Raw genomic sequence first — 17,090 nt, forward strand, 5'->3', positions numbered from 1 at the left:
AACTTTCGGGGGATTCAGGAGCCGAAGACCCGATTCGGAGTAAAGAAAAAGCTTTTGCTACGTCCTGGGGCTGCTCTCTCTCTCGGAGTATATATTCCAGCAGGTTGTTTTTTTGTTTGGCGCCCTTTATTAAACTTACATTACAATTATTCAGGGCACCATGTGCTTAATTAGCGTGTGTAATTTTTACGAAAAGTTCAGCACGTAATGAAGCGAGTTAAATCTCATAAAATGTATGGAATATTAACTTATGCAGCCCTAGCAATAGCAACAAATTGTTTTATATTTGTCTCTTGTTTACCTGCGAGGGAACCAAATAATAACAATAGATCAGGTTTTTATTAATAGCCCTAAAATTGTTGATCAACTTTCTCTTCTACGATCTGTGGTGTCAGAGCGGGTCATCGCTTGACTAGAAAACTGCCTCTAAGCGATGCTTGTTCAAAGCGGTTCTATGGTGTAATGGTTAGCACTCAGGACTCTGAATCCTGCGATCCGAGTTCAAATCTCGGTAGAACCTGAAGTGAAATTATCTTTTTTAATAGTATTTCTGTTAATACGATGAATTCTGTTTTTATATTGGTATGTATTTTTGTTGTTAATATTATTTGATTTAAAGATAAATTTAATAGAAGATCATCTTTGTACGGCTTTTACCGCTAATGGTGTTGCACGGCGTTCAGAGAGGTTCCATGGTGTAATGGTTAGCACTCAGGACTCTGAATCCTGCGATCCGAGTTCAAATCTCGGTGGAACCTTGATTTCTGAAAATCTTTTTTTTCTCTTTCAACTCGATTTTATTGTATTTTTTCTAATTTTGCTTCCAGTGCATTTAGTTGAATTTTCGTGTTACTAAATTTTTAAATTTTTCCTTCTCTACAGATTATTTACTGCAGCACGTGTTGAAAGCACATCAAAATTCAGCTTTAGAGAGCTTTCAAACTACAAAAAATATCTCACACACACACAAACATAAACATTTGACACGTGAGAGCGCAAGCACTTGCTGAGTGTAAGAGTGAGAGAGGTTGATACAATGAGTGTGATACAAACAAATAATAAATATCAACAAAAGAAACCCAAATCGCAACAATTCACAGCTGAACCTACGATAAGGCGGAATGCCAATGCCCCGACATCTGCAACCGTAAACTCAATACAAGGGATTGCATTACAAGACTCACCTTTATCGCGAAATAACTTTTTGTAGGCTGACAATTGCTCCGAATCCAGCCATTCCTCAACGGTGGGCAAAGGGCGCTCGGCGTCGGTGTAGCGTTGCAGCCAGGCGGGATACGATGTCCAGATCAATAGAACAATCTTCACTAGGGAGACGGTGAACATCAAGCTCAAGACGAGGGCTACTATGACTTTGAGCGAGCGTTTCCACATAATCAAAGTTCGGAAGGTAGACCTGATAAATGCATGGGAGAGCTACGCAGCTGTCTCTTTCTAAATATTTAATGCGCGCACTTTGACATCGCTGCCAGCTGAGTTGCAGGTGGAAGCAACAGCACCACAGGCCACACACGAAAACAACGCGAGCATTATTTCAAGCCGATTTCAACTGTATTCTGTTTCATTTAATCTCAAGTGTTGTTCTATTCTTACACTGAATATTTTATTTATTATTTTTGCACAAAAAATAGCACAAAAACGGTTGCAAAAGTGCATCCAACGCTGCCAGTGTGGCAGCGGATTTATCCATAAAATATACCGTCCGACTTCCAGAAATATACCGTCTCATTTTCAAAATATACCTTAAATATACCGAAAGAAATGACCGGGATAAGGTGAACAGAAATTTATTTAAACAGGTGAGAAACTTGAGTTAAACCGCGAAGAGTACTGTTTGCAAATTACTCCTGTAGCTGCATCCTATCCTATCCTTCATCGTTGCATAAAAAAAACCACGATATCTCTACCCTAAACTGAGCTAAAATTCTTCAAGATATATATTTTTCGTGAAGAGTATCTGAATACCCACTGGTCGACAACGGGTTAATTGCTCTCTGTCCATGATCGGAACTCAAATTCGTCGATTTGATATTCGATTTGATTTAACTAGCTAGGAAGGAACCTGAGACCTGAATAAATAATTTTGTCCGATTAATGAAATAATTTTCAATATGACTGGCTTATTCTAAGCATTTCCTTTTCTTTGATTGTGTCTAAAATAAGGTTTAAGCAAATAAGATCAAAAAACAAAAAAACTTTTTGCTTGTCAACCGGTGGTATGGTCCTCTTTGTACTCTATTACCGTTAGCTAATTTATATTCTGTTTCCGAACTGATTTTAAACATTACTAATGACTATTTTCTATCCGGAAGAAAAACATTTCCTCATTTGAATGCTTTTCATACCGCAACATTTTCCGCGGTATGAAAAGCTGTCACCAGAGACATAAACCATTTAGGCAGTTCATAAACCAAGAAGAGTCAGCGAGCTTTTTTAATTTTGTTTTAGATTAATTTAAATCAATTTACTTAAAGTGGAGCTTATAAGTAAAATGTAATTACAGAAATACACAATTAAGAAACCTAAAATTAAAATAAAGAAAATTTTATATCAAGGTTCCACCGAGATTTGAACTCGGATCGCAGGATTCAGAGTCCTGAGTGCTAACCATTACACCATGGAACCACCTAACAATCGTTGGACAAAACTCATAAAGATACTTCATAGAGCATATAAAATGCTGAGTTACCAATTTACAGAGACTGATTTTTGTATCTTTTCATTCCATATAGAAATGAAACAAAAATTGGAAATTGTACGTATTTATACATAACAATAGAAAATATTCAATATAATAAAAATATAATGCACAAAAGAAAGTATAAATATACATTTAAAAATACCTTACATATTTTTTTAGTGTCAAAGTACACATTACTCGTAGCTTATCAAAAATGCATACCACATAATATTTCCATTCGAACTTCTATAAAAAATACCGTAAAGCAGAATTCAGGTTCCACCGAGATTTGAACTCGGATCGCAGGATTCAGAGTCCTGAGTGCTAACCATTACACCATGGAACCATTTGCGATGCTGCCGTCCAAACTGATTCACAATTTCCACTGGGCCTTACTTTTTGTTACCCACAGCGAAAGCAGAAGCGCGATTCTACCAAAACGAAATTGTCATCAAAAATCAATTTTGCAACATTTTTATTTGTTCATCATTTTTTTTGTGCGCTTTTTTGAAAAGCTTTTATGACTGAAGAGAAAAACTTAATTAGCTCAAATTCCAAAGTCCATTATCAAGTCCATTATCACGAATCGCCGACCAGTTGTGCGGGTGTTTGTTAGCCATCCAATCCACGGGTTAAGCCACAGCACTTAGCCGTAGTACGAGTAGGGGGAGGCAGCATAATAGCCGCCGGAGTAGGCGTAGGGACTGGCTCCGTAGTAGAACTGGGGTGCGGGCTCCGGACTGGCAACGGGAATGGGGGCTGGTGCGGCGCGTGGCAGTGGTGCAGGAGCAGGCACGGCCAGGGCAGCGGCAAAGAGGGCGGCGAAGACAACGACCAGCTGTGAACAGATATGGTGGAATATGGTATTAGATATAGATATGGGTTGGGAATTCGCATTTAGTTCTGAAGTCCTTTCCTGAGGATAGGTCCTCAACCGTTCTAAAACTTACCAGCTTGAACATTTTGCTTGAATTGATTTTCCTTCTGGTTTCTGATGCTACTGAAGCGATTGCACTTTGTGGTTTGATGCTGTTGAAGCCCACTCACGGGTCTTATATACTCGTAGCTATCTCCCAGTCCCCGAATTTGTCACACTCATGACTTATTTATGATGTCGCACTTCTGGAAGCACTGTATGGGATTTATGGCCATTTCTGTTTTGCTCACATCATTCCGCAATAGTTTTCGTTTTCGTTTTGTATTTGTATTTGTATTTTGATTCTATTTTGATAGTTTTTGACAGACGAGAACACCAATTTCCCTTCGCATTCTAATGACTTCTTATTCTTTGTCGATCTCCGGCGATGGAATCACTCTCGGTTATAGAACTGGCCTTCAATGTATCGTGATTTCAGCACAGTGAGATAGTAGAATTTTTGCGAGCTACGCTCAGTGCATTTTAATTGGGGATTGCTTGTCGCCACTTTTGGCTTCTATTCAGGTGATTAATGATCTCCAGACATTGTCGGGTGTACTCGTATTGGTTCTTAACAAAATTTCAAGTATTTGGCGACTCAAATTCAATTACAATCAATTGCGCAGAAATATTGTGGGCGAAATATTGAAAAAATTCAATGTCCATACAATAATTTAACTGATTAAGAAGGGAATTACACTCAAGTTTTCAGTTAAAACGTTTTCAAGAGGCCCTACATCTCTAAAATATTTGAAGTCAAATCATTTTTCATTCGATCTTAGAATATAAGGGTAGCGCACTTTTTCTTTATCATTTCATTAGAAGGATGATATTCTCATCTTAACATTCTTATACTCTTTTTATAAATAAAGAACTTTCTATAATAAGTACTTCACATTTCATTGTTTAGAATAATACTTTCAAGTTCTCTTCCATTCGTATTGCCAAAACAAATCCTCTTATATCATCGCCTTCGTGCCCCCAAAGTGTATCACATAAAAACTGCAAAATCATGTACATTTCAACTCCCAAATCAATCGAATTCAACCAAAACAAAGCCAAATGTTTACCCGTGACGAAGAGCCAAACCAAAAGAATACAGTAAAAAAGAGTCAAAATAAAGAGCGACACTCTTTGGAGGAGTATGGAGGATGGGAGGAAGTGAGTGGAGGAGGATGCTAGCTGCTGCTGATGATGATGATGGTAGTGACGATGTCGTCAACGGCATATAGTGGGCAAACAGATTAAGAAACAATAATGTTCTTTGTATTCGCATTTGGCAGGCATTAGGCGAACCGAGCGCGTTAAGCCCGATAATGAGCCATAAACTTGGCCAACGAATGCAAATGGAATAACAAAATGTGGGAACGGGTCCCCCGGTTCTCCCGATGCAGTCAGCAGTGTGATGACAGCAGCACTACAATAAAGCTGCTTAGACTCCCTCCCTTCCTCGGTGACCCTCTTCCCTTTCTTTATTCCGCAATGTTTGTTATCCGAATATAAAAGGCTGCAATCGAGCAAACATCGAGTGCAGTTCGATTCTGTTTGTCAAGTCGTAGAATTAACTCTTTCCATCATGCTGAAGCTGGTGAGTGTTTGCCAAAGGCCTACCATTCCCTTTGATACCCAAGTGTTTCCCATATATTCCTCAGGTATTCCTGTTGCTCGCCGCTCTGCTGGCTGTTGTCCTCGCTGTGCCTGCCCCTGCGCCGGGCCCCAATCCGGCACCGGTGCCCCAGTTTGTCTACTCGGCTGGCTATCCCGCTGTGGGCTATGCCTCGCCCTACGTCTACTATGGTTGATGTGAACGATTCCCGATTGAATAAATAAAAGCTTTTGCATGAGAATTTATGAGTTTCTTTGGTTAAGGGATTGAGAGGTTATACTACAATTTTTTCAGATAAATTTTTATACTAGGTATTCACTTTTCTAACTTCTGAATGCCCAAACTTGGTTTTGTTTATATTTATAGGAAGTATGCCTTAATATTCTCCCATAACATAGGACACCAGGGTTATACACTGTTCGAAACATCAACTTTGGTCCTGTCCAAGTAGGACACAGATTTATACCCAAGAAAGCTCATCATCCTTCACTTCATCCTTTATAGCAAATCGGTGAAAATTATTTCACATTCTGTTTCCCCTAACACAAAAAGAGGCTTTCCACCACAAATCCTTCCCCCTGAAAAGTCCTCCTGCAACATTTCGAACTAGAAATTGTGTCTAAACATCCCACTCGCCGGCAACAATGTTTCCCCCGAGGACGACGGAAAAGTGTGCCAACATTGCGATTCCCACGAAGTTGCGTGCAAGAAGAAGTTTTTCCTTTTCGGCCGACTTCCTGGCGATACGCCAAAAAGGATGCCACAGGACTCACGATGACTTCAGTGTATTTTCTGATTTCGCAACGATTCGAACGTGAACGCGGCTGGAAATAGAGGAAATAGAAGGCCAGAAAAGGAGTAACCCGCTCGAGCGCGCTCGCGTGAACTTCGTTGAGAGCCCGAGTCCAGTCCTGTCGGGGAGTATCCTCCGTGTGCGAATGCAGTTTCAGTCGAATACCGTCGCCCGCCTGCAATGGATCGCCTGAATGCCCAGCGACGAGGCCACAGCCTTGGACGACGGCCGTTCGCCAAGTAGAGCGCGAGAATTTGAACGTGGGAAAGTCGTTCGCAGGATATGTCACCGGAAATGTTCACCACCGGCCCCCCACCGCGTGTCCTGCCCATCTCTCTGAATCCAAGTGTTTCCCCAAGTGCCAGTGCCTAAGAAAAAGATATATAAACGGAAGCAAAAGAACCACAAAAAAACAACAGCCGAAAAGCGAATGATGATGTTGGCCATGCCCATGCCCATGCCCATGCCCATGAGGCTGATGATGTCATGCCATTGCCTTGGCCATTGTCCTGGCCAAAGTGAAAGTGTTGTTGTTGCCGCTTTTCCGGCCACGGTTGACACATGAGTCGCCCCGGCAGTCATGTGCCATTATCCCTCAAGTGAACAGCCTCATAATTAACTGCCAAGGTTCTCAAGAAGGGATAACACGAAAGTCCAAGTGAAATAAACTCAGAAAAATCTACAACAGAAAGCAATTTCAGTGAAATTAACCATCAACCATTAACCATTAAGGATTAAGGATTATAACTGAATAAAGGATAACCCACTACTGGAGCTATGGATACTTTGATAGTCGTCTGCTCGCTGCTTCTGCTGCTCCTCTCACAGAATGGTAGGATAATCCCCGATCAGCCCCAGTTCTCCCCCTCTCTACCCTACATCCTCCATCCTTAAAAGAAAGGATTCTATACTGTGGTTTACCCCTTAAGCAAAAGTACTCGTAACTCTTGCTTTTGTGGCACAAAGTTTCTCTTTCCACAATAAATTTTTTCTTTCTTGTTCTGTTTTCATAAATGAAATGAATGCCAAATGAGTTCATTTGTTTTGGCATAACTTTTGCTTTTGGCCATGTTAATTTTGGCTTTGCTTTTGTGCCGAGTAGGTTGCTGCCTGTGGGTGGCTAGGGGTGTGTGTGGGTGTGGGCGTGGGTGGATTACTTTGATGGGGCTTTAATGATATCGGATGAAAGTTTACGATGCCTAGAAAGGCGATAAAAAGCAATGCCAGAAAGGTGGTGTAAAGATTATCAAGATTATTTTATTTGTAATTTAAATACAGTTAACAAAAATACTTTAAAATATTAAAAAATGTACGATACCATTTGAAACCATTTGAAATTTTATTTCAATGATTTTTACTACTATTTTTGTTGTATACTTTTTAGCGTGAAATGTTCATCCAACTAAAAGAAATGTTTGTTTCCTTCGTTTCTCTCTCTCTCGCTTTTCAAATCTCTGTTCTCGTGTTCAAATCTAGTGGAATTAAGCACTCAGAGAGAAACATTTCTTTCTTTATGGGCATTTTTTTGTTGTTTTTTGCGGAAAACTTCTGTTGTCTCTGCAGCAAAACACCCGAAGAGGAATATATTGTTTGCAATGTGGCAAGAAAATATTACACATACGCCCCATGCACCGCCTAAAAGTATGGACTGGAACATTATAGTGGAGGGGAAACGTGAGTGATACTAAGCAACCCATGTGCGGCAAGATAGGGCGTGTTGAGGCAACCTTAACCCACATTAGCCCATGGCCACGAGGCCCCTTGAAGATGAAACGCAAATGATGGCAAAGATGGCAAAGATGTGGGAATTCATTAGACCAAAGGGAACACTGTAAAATGAGGGGATGGGCAAATATAAAGAAAGTAAGAGGCAGAGTAGGTGGTGGGAGATGGGGTCAAGTATGGGGAAGTAGATGGAGAAGATGTAAGTACCCATCTCAAGTCACTTGACAAGCTTTGAAATGTTGCAAAGAAAGAGAACAAGTAGCTCAAAGTAAAGACATTCTATGTAGAACAAAACTATTTATAGAGATTGGATAGAAATGAATGATAAAAAGAGGATAGGCTTACATACGAAACAACAAAGTCTAGATATATATCCATAGTTTAGCAATGAATGTTGAATTATATCACGGATCTTATTGACATCCAAGAAACATGAAAAATGTAATCAGCTCTCTAAAAATTACTAAAAAAGAGGCAATAATCTTTTAATCTTGGCAATAATGGAAGCCTGTTTTCCTTTTTCTGGATTATAGCAAAGAAAGAATGTTGCTACAGACAGAACATAGCTGGGAAATAGCAGACGATGATGAAGAATAAACACATCCTAAAAGTACTGCAAATGCTTCCTGCTACAATTTTCTTACATTTTACAAGACCTAAATTACACAAAATGTAACAATATTGGATTCAATATAAAATCGCATAAAAAATATGCTGATGCAGAACAAATTGAAAGGATATTACCTTTCAGTACTAGTGCTCCGGCACCTCAACCTTCCCTTAGACTATCAGCGACTTCAGGATGATTGATATGCAGCACACAAAGGAGCCCAGCCCTAACAATCCAATTGCAGAAATTGTACCTCCGTTTATATGTGCATGTGTGGATACACACATATGAATATATCAAATATATACATATATATATATACTACATTATATGTTACGTGTGCGTATTGCTTACAAAATTTTTAAAAGGCGAATTTGAATTTTTATTGGATTTACTCGAACATTTTGCGCACACATATGTACATACGTATTACGTACGTAGCATTTTGCCACTCAAATAAAATATTATTAAATTCAATTTGATGGATTTGTTGCCTCACTCTCTGGGCCAAGTGTTTTCGATGGTTTTCGAGAAGGGTGTGGAATGGCAGCATTGGACCTGGCCAGGACAGGCCAAAGACGGAAATGACATTAGATATTAGTAAAAATCTTTCAAAGTAATTGGCTAAAGTTCTTTGATTAAGCATCGTTGAAATATTTTTGAAAATTAATTTTATTTTGTTATGAAATTGTGACTGACAAAATGCAAATTTTAGTTAAATGTTTCTCGCCAAAAAAAATTCTTAAAAGTTCATAAAACTACTGCGTGAATATTTCAATAATCAAAAAGCATATTTTAATTATTCAAATGTCTAACTGTTCTTTCGTTTCCCTTTTATTTTATGCAAAATTCAACCAGAATTTCATGAAAAACTTTTAGCTTGAATAATACATTGACTAACCTAACCTACAGATTGAATAACAAATATATTGTGCTTTCCTCTGCTACCAATAGATTCAATTACCAATCATTATTTTCGCCAGCTATCAGAAACACAGCAGCAAACAAATAATGTAAATAAAATATCAAAAATGAAAGCAAACAAGGGAACAACTTTTTTTGTACTCCTGTTTTTTTGCAAATAGTTTTTGGGTATTTATTTTCAATTTTGTCTGCACCAAAAAAACCTCTCAAATTGTTTGTCGGAAATTTTAGTCAGTCCCATTACTGAAGAGTCGGGGGAATAACGGATAAAGGTTAGCCGGATGGGCGTGGTGGCCATAAAAAAAAAGAAAAAATATCGCGTGATGGGAATTCAGGAATGCGTCCCTTTGGGTATAACAAAATAAAAGGATGTCGATGAAATGCTTTACTACAAAAAATTACTTAGAAAAGTGAACTAAATTTATTGCTGTGCGCAAAAAATTACGCTGAAATGAGTTTTACTGTTTTACTGGCTCCACTATATTTTTTTTTTTTTCTATTTTGGCTTTATTGGTGATGTGAATTGATAATTAAATTAAAAATAAAACCTGAAACGAATGCTACCTTGGCGTAATGAAGGTCGTAACCCTGGCAGTTCCACGTTCAGTGGAAGTCTAATACATTGGTACTAAATGTTTCAAATCTTCACCTCAAACATCAGGCCTAGTAAAAACATTACGTTAATCTTATTAATCGGTTAACAGAGAATAATATCTTTCATATAAATATGTGGCAATAACATACATACGTTCCAAAAGCATCAGATATCTCGTACCTTTTTTAAAAGATATACAAATACTAATAGTTTAATCCGATTTCAAGGAGTTTTTGCGCTGCAAGAATCTGTTCAAAATTGTATTCCCGTTTCCCCGAGTGTTTGCACAAACAACATTTAATCAATGCAAATAGAATACAAATTTAAACATTTTTTTGTTGCATATTTCCATATTCTATAGCATGTATTTTTTTGTCCGTGTACATCTTTTATACAATTTGTAAGTTTGATTTAATTTATTTAAATTCATTTTTATGTGATTCGTCAATCAAATGATGCACAATATATTTTTTTTTGATAGTTTTTCCTACTTTTGATAATTCATATTGTAATTTTCTTGTTTTTATAATTTAAAAAATCAGTATTTCTTTCCTTGCTCGTCAATTTGTCTTTCTCTCTCTCCATAAAAAACAGAACGCGAGACTGCAGCAAAGGAATTTCTATTAAAAATGCAACACAAAGTTGAAAGGGGTTTGAAGGGGTAGAGGGGTTAATCAGATGCTTGAATATTTCACAAGGAATATACTCTCTATTTAGAGATTCATGCATTCAATGGAGGCAGAGGCGGAGGCGAATGAAAAGCTAATTAAATCCAGTGAAATAAAAGGAAAAACGAATAACGATACGATAAAGTACTGTGGAAAAATGAAATAAAAAACCTACTGGCTGTCCATATGAATTATGATTATTTTTTATGAGCAGAACTACCATCTAGGTCCATTCCTTTGACCTCATCTACCGCCAACTCCTGCCTGACAGGCTTACTCCTTAGCCCTGCCATCCAAGCTTTCAGCTCGCGGAAAAAGTGATAAATTTCATGCAAAAATTTTCTCTTTTTCTCTCCAATTGCAGCTGCAATCCTTGGACATCTGGAAGGCAACGCATCCCCCGTCTCGTCTTCGCCTCCGTTGAGGCTGCAGCCATCGACGCCATCAATAACGCATTTTGTAAATGACTCCTTCATCATCTTCTGCCAGACAGTACAAAAGGATATCGACACCAAGTGGCGTGATCCCCGCGGCCAAACCCGTGAGAACACCAAGGGTCGAGTGCACATCGAAAAGAAGACGGGTAATAGTCCTCCGCTCATCCTCTCAGTGGATACTATATCCATTGGATGGGAGTTACATTCCTCTTCCATCTTTTTCTAGGTCTGCTGGCTCTGGTCTTTGAGCACATCTCGTTGGACGACAGGGGCAACTGGACCTGCGAGGTGAATGGCTATGGAAATGGGAACCAGAATCGGAATGTGAATACCGAGCGCGAGTTCTTTTCCTCCTTTGAACTTCTCGTAAATCGTAAGTTGGCTCCAGACTTTCGTACAAAAAAAAGAGGGGAAAAATGAAAGTCATAAAAATTGTTGCCAAACCTGTTTGCATAGAAAGTCTTTAACTTGGCTTGGAATAACAAAAAATGTTTCAAATAAATACAAATTAATTTTAAGTTCCGAAAACTGATACAACGCATCTCTGTGAAATTCCTGGGCCTCTAGTCTTGACCAAAACAAAACCGACTTACCTCGAGAAGGTTTTTTTTAAAGCCCGTCTAATTGGGAGTCCCAGTTTTCAACAACTAGATATTTTTCAGTAATTTATTATACAAGCTTAAAGTTTGTTATCTATTTATTTAATTGTGATAAGAGATGTGAAACACATATAGAGAAAGACGAGAACCAAGACCGCTAGTTATGTTCTAGAGCTAATTTTCTTTTTAAACTATTTAGATAGAGAGAAAAGCTTCTCAAAACAGGTCCTCAAGTAGGTCCTCCTAGAACAAACTTTCATTTCAATATTGGACTGACTGCTTTCAACATTAAATAGTGCTCTGCATTAGCTCTATTCTAAATATCACCCCAAGTTAACGTACTTTTGCACAAATGTGTGTCAACTTACCAATCAAGAAAGATACCATGTAAACAGCAAAGAAATCAAAGTGTCCATACAGACAGATGTAGATATGTACAGGATGTCATGACCCAATGTACAATATTTACTGAGTAATTTGACCAACGTATTTCCTTCTTCCTTGCCATTTGTGAACCCCCACTAGAGAAAATCTCATTTGGCAAAACGGAACAAGTGCAGTCGGTGCGCGAAGGACGCGACGCGATGGTCAATTGCTTCGTGGAGGGTATGCCAGCACCGGAAGTCTCTTGGCTCTACAATGGCGAATACATAAACAGTGAGTATACCCACCACTTTCTCCTCCCCCCACGTGGCATGGCAAACTTGTTAACTATGCAACTATTTCCCTATCCCCCATCCGAACCCTTTTTTCTATCAGCTGTGAACTCGTCGAAGCACAATCGCCTGTCGAACGGTCTGTACATCAGGAATGTCAGCCAGGCGGATGCCGGGGAGTATACGTGTCGTGCCATGCGTATAACACCAACTTTTTCGGATTCCGATCAAATAACGATATTGCTAAGGATACAACGTAAGTACAATGAGCGAAGGGACACGGACATGGATACCCATGTCCCTAGTTCTCTTCCTGCTATTTTTTTGGTAAGCTCAGATTGCAGCACATACAGACACACCCACTTGCAGTCCTGCCCCCGAGAATTCCTGCTACGTGCCACACTTGATAATATTTAATCTAGAATTTATTTTGTACCCCCCACTTGTTGGCAATTGCATTTCCCATCCCGCCCCCCACTGTGTGGACTCTCTCTGTGTCGTCCCCCCTTTGAAAGCTGAAAATTGAGCTTAGACTTTGCAACAAAATCTTTTGCTGATAGCAGCTTAAAGTTATTTAAGCTGCACTTTCCCCTGTGGCATCCTGGTCCTTTTCCCCTCGCTTTCCCTCTCTGGGGAGTGGAACATGCTTCGTTGGCTATAATGAGATTTCAAGCTGCTTCTGAGACCCTACACGCTTCTGAGAGAGATGTAGGGAGAGACAAAGACAGGCAGCGAATCTCCTTCCGCATGTCAGGGTCAAGTGGCAGGAAAATGCAAATTATTGATGCAAATTTTCTAATGAACATATTACTTGGAAGCTGTCCGTAATTGGCTTTGGGGAAACAAAGATAATTGTGAAATTGGGAGTATATAACAAATAATGAGGCAAAGAAGTTATCAAGCGAATTGATTAAGTGGACACAGAGGGACATAAAGGGGAAAGCTGAGAATGTAAGTGATGTTGCAGTGACAGGAAAAGTTAATCCTGAGCTACCGGTCAATCGAACATAAACCAAGTCAAAGGGCACACCGATTACTCAAACATAGGAAACATAGTTTATGCATTCGTACCCAATAAATTCTTGCTTGTGTACCCAAACAAAAAAACAACGAAAGCCCTCTCTTGAGACTCATTAATATTGCTGACATAGCCAGGGAGCAGAGTTCAATCCAAAGTGCCCCCATCAATATCGAAACATATGTATGTACATTTGACTTCATAAAGCAACCAACACCAGGCAAACCAAATAGAAGCTCAGTCAACTCCACTCCATTGGGGGGGCTTGAGTTAACACTCCCCAGTGCCCCAAATACACATGCCCCTGATTCTACCCAAAAACGCCTCTCTCCAATTGAGTTGCCGTCAGAATTTTACTAATGACTGCAGGACGAAGGTTTGCACAAGCCAGAAGCAGCAGCAGCAGCACCCAAATTGGACCTCCAAAACGGTGGGTCGGTCCAGAGTTGCCATCAGCCCTCAAATCATTGCAGTGTGCCCAGCTGGCGCTGAAAAGTAAACACCAAACGAATGGAAACCGAAACTAATTTGCAGCCCACTAGCTACAGCAATGGATCGTGAGGTAGGGAAGGAGCAGGAGATGAGGACTAGGACCATCAGAACAGAAGCTGCAGTGGGGACAGGAGGAGATGGAAGATGGAGAAGGAACCGTAACGGATGAACAGATGAAATGCTGCAATATATAGGTTTGCATTTCCTCAGCAATAAACTTCAATGAGCCGCAGTGGCGACGACAACGACAACGACAAGGACGAAAAGGACGACGACGAAATGCTAAAATGTGCTATTAGTTTACGCTTCAATGGAGCATCGGGCTTAGGGTGGAGGTGTCCCCAGAGGTTGCAGAGGGTATCGCAATATGTACAGTGGTGTACATATTGAAAGGGAGCTCAATAAATGTATGGGTATGTCAATGCACAGTTCTAGCAGGGCTCTTACTAGCTTTGACGAACACCGGTATTAAGTTTGCCTACTAAAACATTTTATATGGAATTTTATTTAGCTTAAAACGACATTAAATGCTCCACTTGGGAAATATTCCTAAGCTTCCGTAATTTCTTGCTTTTTTTTGCCATTCACTAAGTACCGCTTATCGTAAATGCAAAATGACACGCCGGCCGCTGCCGCTTACGAATGCAATGGGAGTAGGTGAGGGAGCGTGAGTGTGGGAGCAAAAAAGAGACGAAAGTGCTGCTGCTGCTTTGCATCGATTCTTGGTTTTTTTTCTTCCTCGTGCTGGGCTCAAGGTCGTACATATCGTCTCTTGTTTGTTCTTGTTATTAGCAGGAGTGAAAAAAAGTAGGTGCGCTCTGCTCTTTAAAGTAATTTTTAAGCGGTGTTTTTTAGATGGTGTAGCATGTTGGAATATTGCTCTCTCGCGCTCTTTCTATCAGTCAGCATCGTACATACACAAAACGCAAATAATATAAAATCTGTAATAATCGGGAGAGCGGTCTGAGGAAATGCCTCACCTTCTTCAAATAAACCTTGATTTCTTGCACTTTGCATCTTTGCTTCAGGCGACCAAAGGGCGTCGATTTGTGGTTGGTAATTTGCATACTTGAAATTAATTCAAAGTTTTAGTCTAGTAAAAAGCAAAAATTGGAGATAGTTCTACAACTCCCACTCCACTGTACTCCATACATAGATAGGTTAACAGTTAACCAGACGCAGAGCACAAGCTAAAACAGAAAGAAAAAAGTGTAACTGATGTGCCATGTGCGGTGTCAGTGAGGTCTCATTGGGGGATTTAAGCAGAGACAACGACAAAGTGCAACAGCTCTGCACCTACTATCCCTATCTATGCGACTTTCCCCCTCCATTCGTGTGTGTGTGTGTGTGTGTGTGTGTGTGTGTGTGTGTGTGTGTGGGCAGGCATGAGCAAACGAAACCAGGCCGTTTCCCGCCCCCACCTCCCTTTCTATCTGCAAAGCTTAGGACTTACACCAGCTGTGCCTCATCTCTCTTTTCCTCTTTGCAGATAAGCCCCACTGGTTCTATAACGAGACGCTGCTCGTGCAGTACGCGTATGTGGGCGGCGCCGTCAATCTCAGCTGCGACGCCATGGGCGAACCGCCGCCATCATTCACCTGGCTGCACAACGGCAAGGGCATCCTGGGCTTCAATCATCGCATCTTCGTGGCCGACTATGGGGCCACGCTGCAGCTGAACATCCGGAATGACAGCCAGTTCGGGGACTACAAATGCAAGGTGGCCAACCCGCTGGGAAGCCTGGAGCGTGTGATCAAGCTGTTGGCGGGGGCCAAGCCCATGGGGCCCACACGCTTCCAGCTGAAGCGCCTCTTTGCGGATGCCTTCGAGCTGGATCTGCGCACGCCCCGCATGACCAATGTCTCCGATGAGATGCAGATCTTTGGCTACCGGGTGGCGTACATGAGCGAGGGCGAGTTCAAGTTCAGCGCCGGCAACTGGAGCCATGCCAAACAGCGGGATTTTTCATTTCATAGAGGTGAGTTGGTAGAGGGTAGAGGATTGGACATCATGAAGAACATAAAAATAAAATAAATCCAATTTCTGGCTGAGTAATACCTCTTCTCCTCAAATTCCATTCCTTTCCAGGCCAGCGTTTCATCATTTCGCATCTGAAGGGGAACACCACGTATCTGATGCGCGCTGCCTCCCGAAATCTGGCCGGACTCAGTGACTGGAGTGGCGTGAAGATCTTTGCCACTGCCGCCGCTCGCAGCTGGTACCCGTCCCCGTATCCGGTGTACGCACTCATCCTTGCTTTGATTTATGCATAGAGCTTGTACCAAATCCAATGCCCATACCCAATCCCATTCCCCAATCCGAACCCGATCTTGTTAATGTTGCTGCTGAGTTCCCTATTTTTTGTATCTTCTGTGATAGAACTTTGTGTGTGCAATTCACTTAAACCTAAACCTAAACCTAAACCTTAGCCCAAAATCGAGAGAAGTACGACGAATTATTAAAGAAAATGCTTTTTATGCTATATAAATATATATAGAGAATATGTTCCGCCTATTGCCAATTTTTGCTGCCAACTTTCCATTCATCAATCACATTTTTTGTACGTTTTTTAAGAGGGAAAAACCACAAAATCGATTATATTAACGAAAGAAAATGAAGGAGGCGGAAAACGATGTTTATGGAGAGGCGAATCCTTACGATACATACAATACATATGCATTGTCAAATTTACCTTATAGTTAAATATGAAAATGCCCAACTCTACATAAATGTTGTTCAAGCTAAAACTAAACCGATAAAACTATGTAAACCGAAACAAAAAAACTTTGATGAATTTTACAAACAACCGAAAGAATGAATGTCCAAATTATTGATAAAAAAACACACAAAAAAACATATAAAAAACCAAAGCAAATCAATAATAGTAAATGGATTCAAATTAGCTTAATTGAAATGAAAAAAAATGAGAAACAGATGCGAAAAAATGACGAAGGAAAAAACCCCGAAATGAAATGTTTAGCCGGTAAGCAGTGCGTATGAGTAATATGAGAATAAATTCAACTGAATGTGTATGAAAATGACTTTGATTGGGGGCTTGGGTTAGCAAAAAAGAGTCTTATGGAGGGGGTTTTTTGCAGGTCTAAAGAAAACAAGAAAGGTCTTATACTTATTGAGGGCCAAGGTAAGTCAATGTTCTTCGAATTTCAGTGTAAATTAAACAAAAATATTTCTAAAAGAATAAGATACATTAATCCACATATATTCTGATAGTTATTTATTGCTATAGCTATAGCTTTTTTATCTTTCCAAAACTTTTTCCACGATTCCTTGATTAATTGAAACAAGGAACCAAACCTTCCCCTTCTTTATAAATTTCACTTAACAACCCGAAC

The 17,090-nt window shown here is 40.1% G+C and overlaps 4 protein-coding genes and 4 non-coding genes across 10 annotated transcripts in view; 4 read left to right on the plus strand and 4 right to left on the minus strand.

Annotated features, from left to right (window-relative positions):
* The window catches only part of LOC6589268 (apoptosis-resistant E3 ubiquitin protein ligase 1), a 34,558-nt gene extending 32,985 nt beyond the window's left edge, over positions 1-1,573 (minus strand). For 2 of the 3 annotated variants that reach the window (XM_026988534.1, XM_026988532.1), the window contains exon 1: positions 1,185-1,572. In XM_026988534.1, the coding sequence (XP_026844335.1) occupies positions 1,185-1,392 (208 nt within the window). In that variant the 5' untranslated portion in view covers positions 1,393-1,572. Of the gene's footprint in view, positions 1-1,184 lie in introns of all 3 variants that reach the window. The other variant, XM_026988533.1, reaches the window with a different exon arrangement.
* Positions 449-520, plus strand: Trnaq-cug. Its single transcript has one exon. It is a non-coding gene; the product is annotated as a tRNA-Gln (tRNA).
* On the plus strand, positions 687-758 carry Trnaq-cug. Its single transcript has one exon. It is a non-coding gene; the product is annotated as a tRNA-Gln (tRNA).
* A 998-nt stretch (positions 1,574-2,571) lies between the features above and the next one.
* On the minus strand, positions 2,572-2,643 carry Trnaq-cug. Its single transcript has one exon. It is a non-coding gene; the product is annotated as a tRNA-Gln (tRNA).
* A 329-nt stretch (positions 2,644-2,972) lies between these two features.
* On the minus strand, positions 2,973-3,044 carry Trnaq-cug. Its single transcript has one exon. It is a non-coding gene; the product is annotated as a tRNA-Gln (tRNA).
* Positions 3,045-3,156: 112 nt separating this feature from the next.
* LOC6589261 (neuropeptide-like 4) lies at positions 3,157-3,723 on the minus strand. The gene is made up of 2 exons (XM_002015340.2): positions 3,649-3,723; positions 3,157-3,536 (listed from the first exon to the last, which is right to left on the minus strand). Exons 1-2 carry the CDS (start codon positions 3,658-3,660, stop codon positions 3,345-3,347), a joined length of 204 nt encoding a protein of 67 aa, XP_002015376.1. The 5' UTR covers positions 3,661-3,723; the 3' UTR covers positions 3,157-3,344.
* A 1,437-nt stretch (positions 3,724-5,160) lies between these two features.
* LOC6588954 (neuropeptide-like 4) lies at positions 5,161-5,461 on the plus strand. The gene is made up of 2 exons (XM_002015339.2): positions 5,161-5,202; positions 5,267-5,461. The coding sequence occupies exons 1-2, from the start codon at positions 5,191-5,193 to the stop codon at positions 5,414-5,416; spliced, it is 162 nt and encodes a 53-aa protein (XP_002015375.1). The 5' UTR covers positions 5,161-5,190; the 3' UTR covers positions 5,417-5,461.
* A 1,020-nt stretch (positions 5,462-6,481) lies between these two features.
* On the plus strand, positions 6,482-16,307 carry LOC6588953 (neural cell adhesion molecule 2). The gene is made up of 7 exons (XM_026988629.1): positions 6,482-6,845; positions 10,900-11,118; positions 11,199-11,345; positions 12,097-12,228; positions 12,331-12,483; positions 15,227-15,715; positions 15,826-16,307. Exons 1-7 carry the CDS (start codon positions 6,791-6,793, stop codon positions 16,008-16,010), a joined length of 1,380 nt encoding a protein of 459 aa, XP_026844430.1. The 5' UTR covers positions 6,482-6,790; the 3' UTR covers positions 16,011-16,307.
* The last annotated feature ends 783 nt before the right edge of the window (positions 16,308-17,090 follow it).

The sequence above is a fragment of the Drosophila persimilis genome, unplaced genomic scaffold (assembly GCF_003286085.1).
Source record: "Drosophila persimilis strain 14011-0111.01,24,50 unplaced genomic scaffold, DperRS2 tig00000191-arrow-pilon, whole genome shotgun sequence".
Classification (NCBI taxonomy): Eukaryota; Metazoa; Arthropoda; class Insecta; order Diptera; family Drosophilidae; genus Drosophila; species Drosophila persimilis.

Coding starts and splice junctions, on each gene's coding strand:
- LOC6588953 (XM_026988629.1), top strand. CDS start 6,791: ATGGATACTTTGATAGTCGTCTGCTCGCTGCTTCTGCTGCTCCTCTCA. Junction 11,119..11,198: donor GCACATCGAAAAGAAGACGG/GTAATAGTCCTC, acceptor ATCTTTTTCTAG/GTCTGCTGGCTCTGGTCTTT. Junction 12,484..15,226: donor GATATTGCTAAGGATACAAC/GTAAGTACAATG, acceptor TCCTCTTTGCAG/ATAAGCCCCACTGGTTCTAT.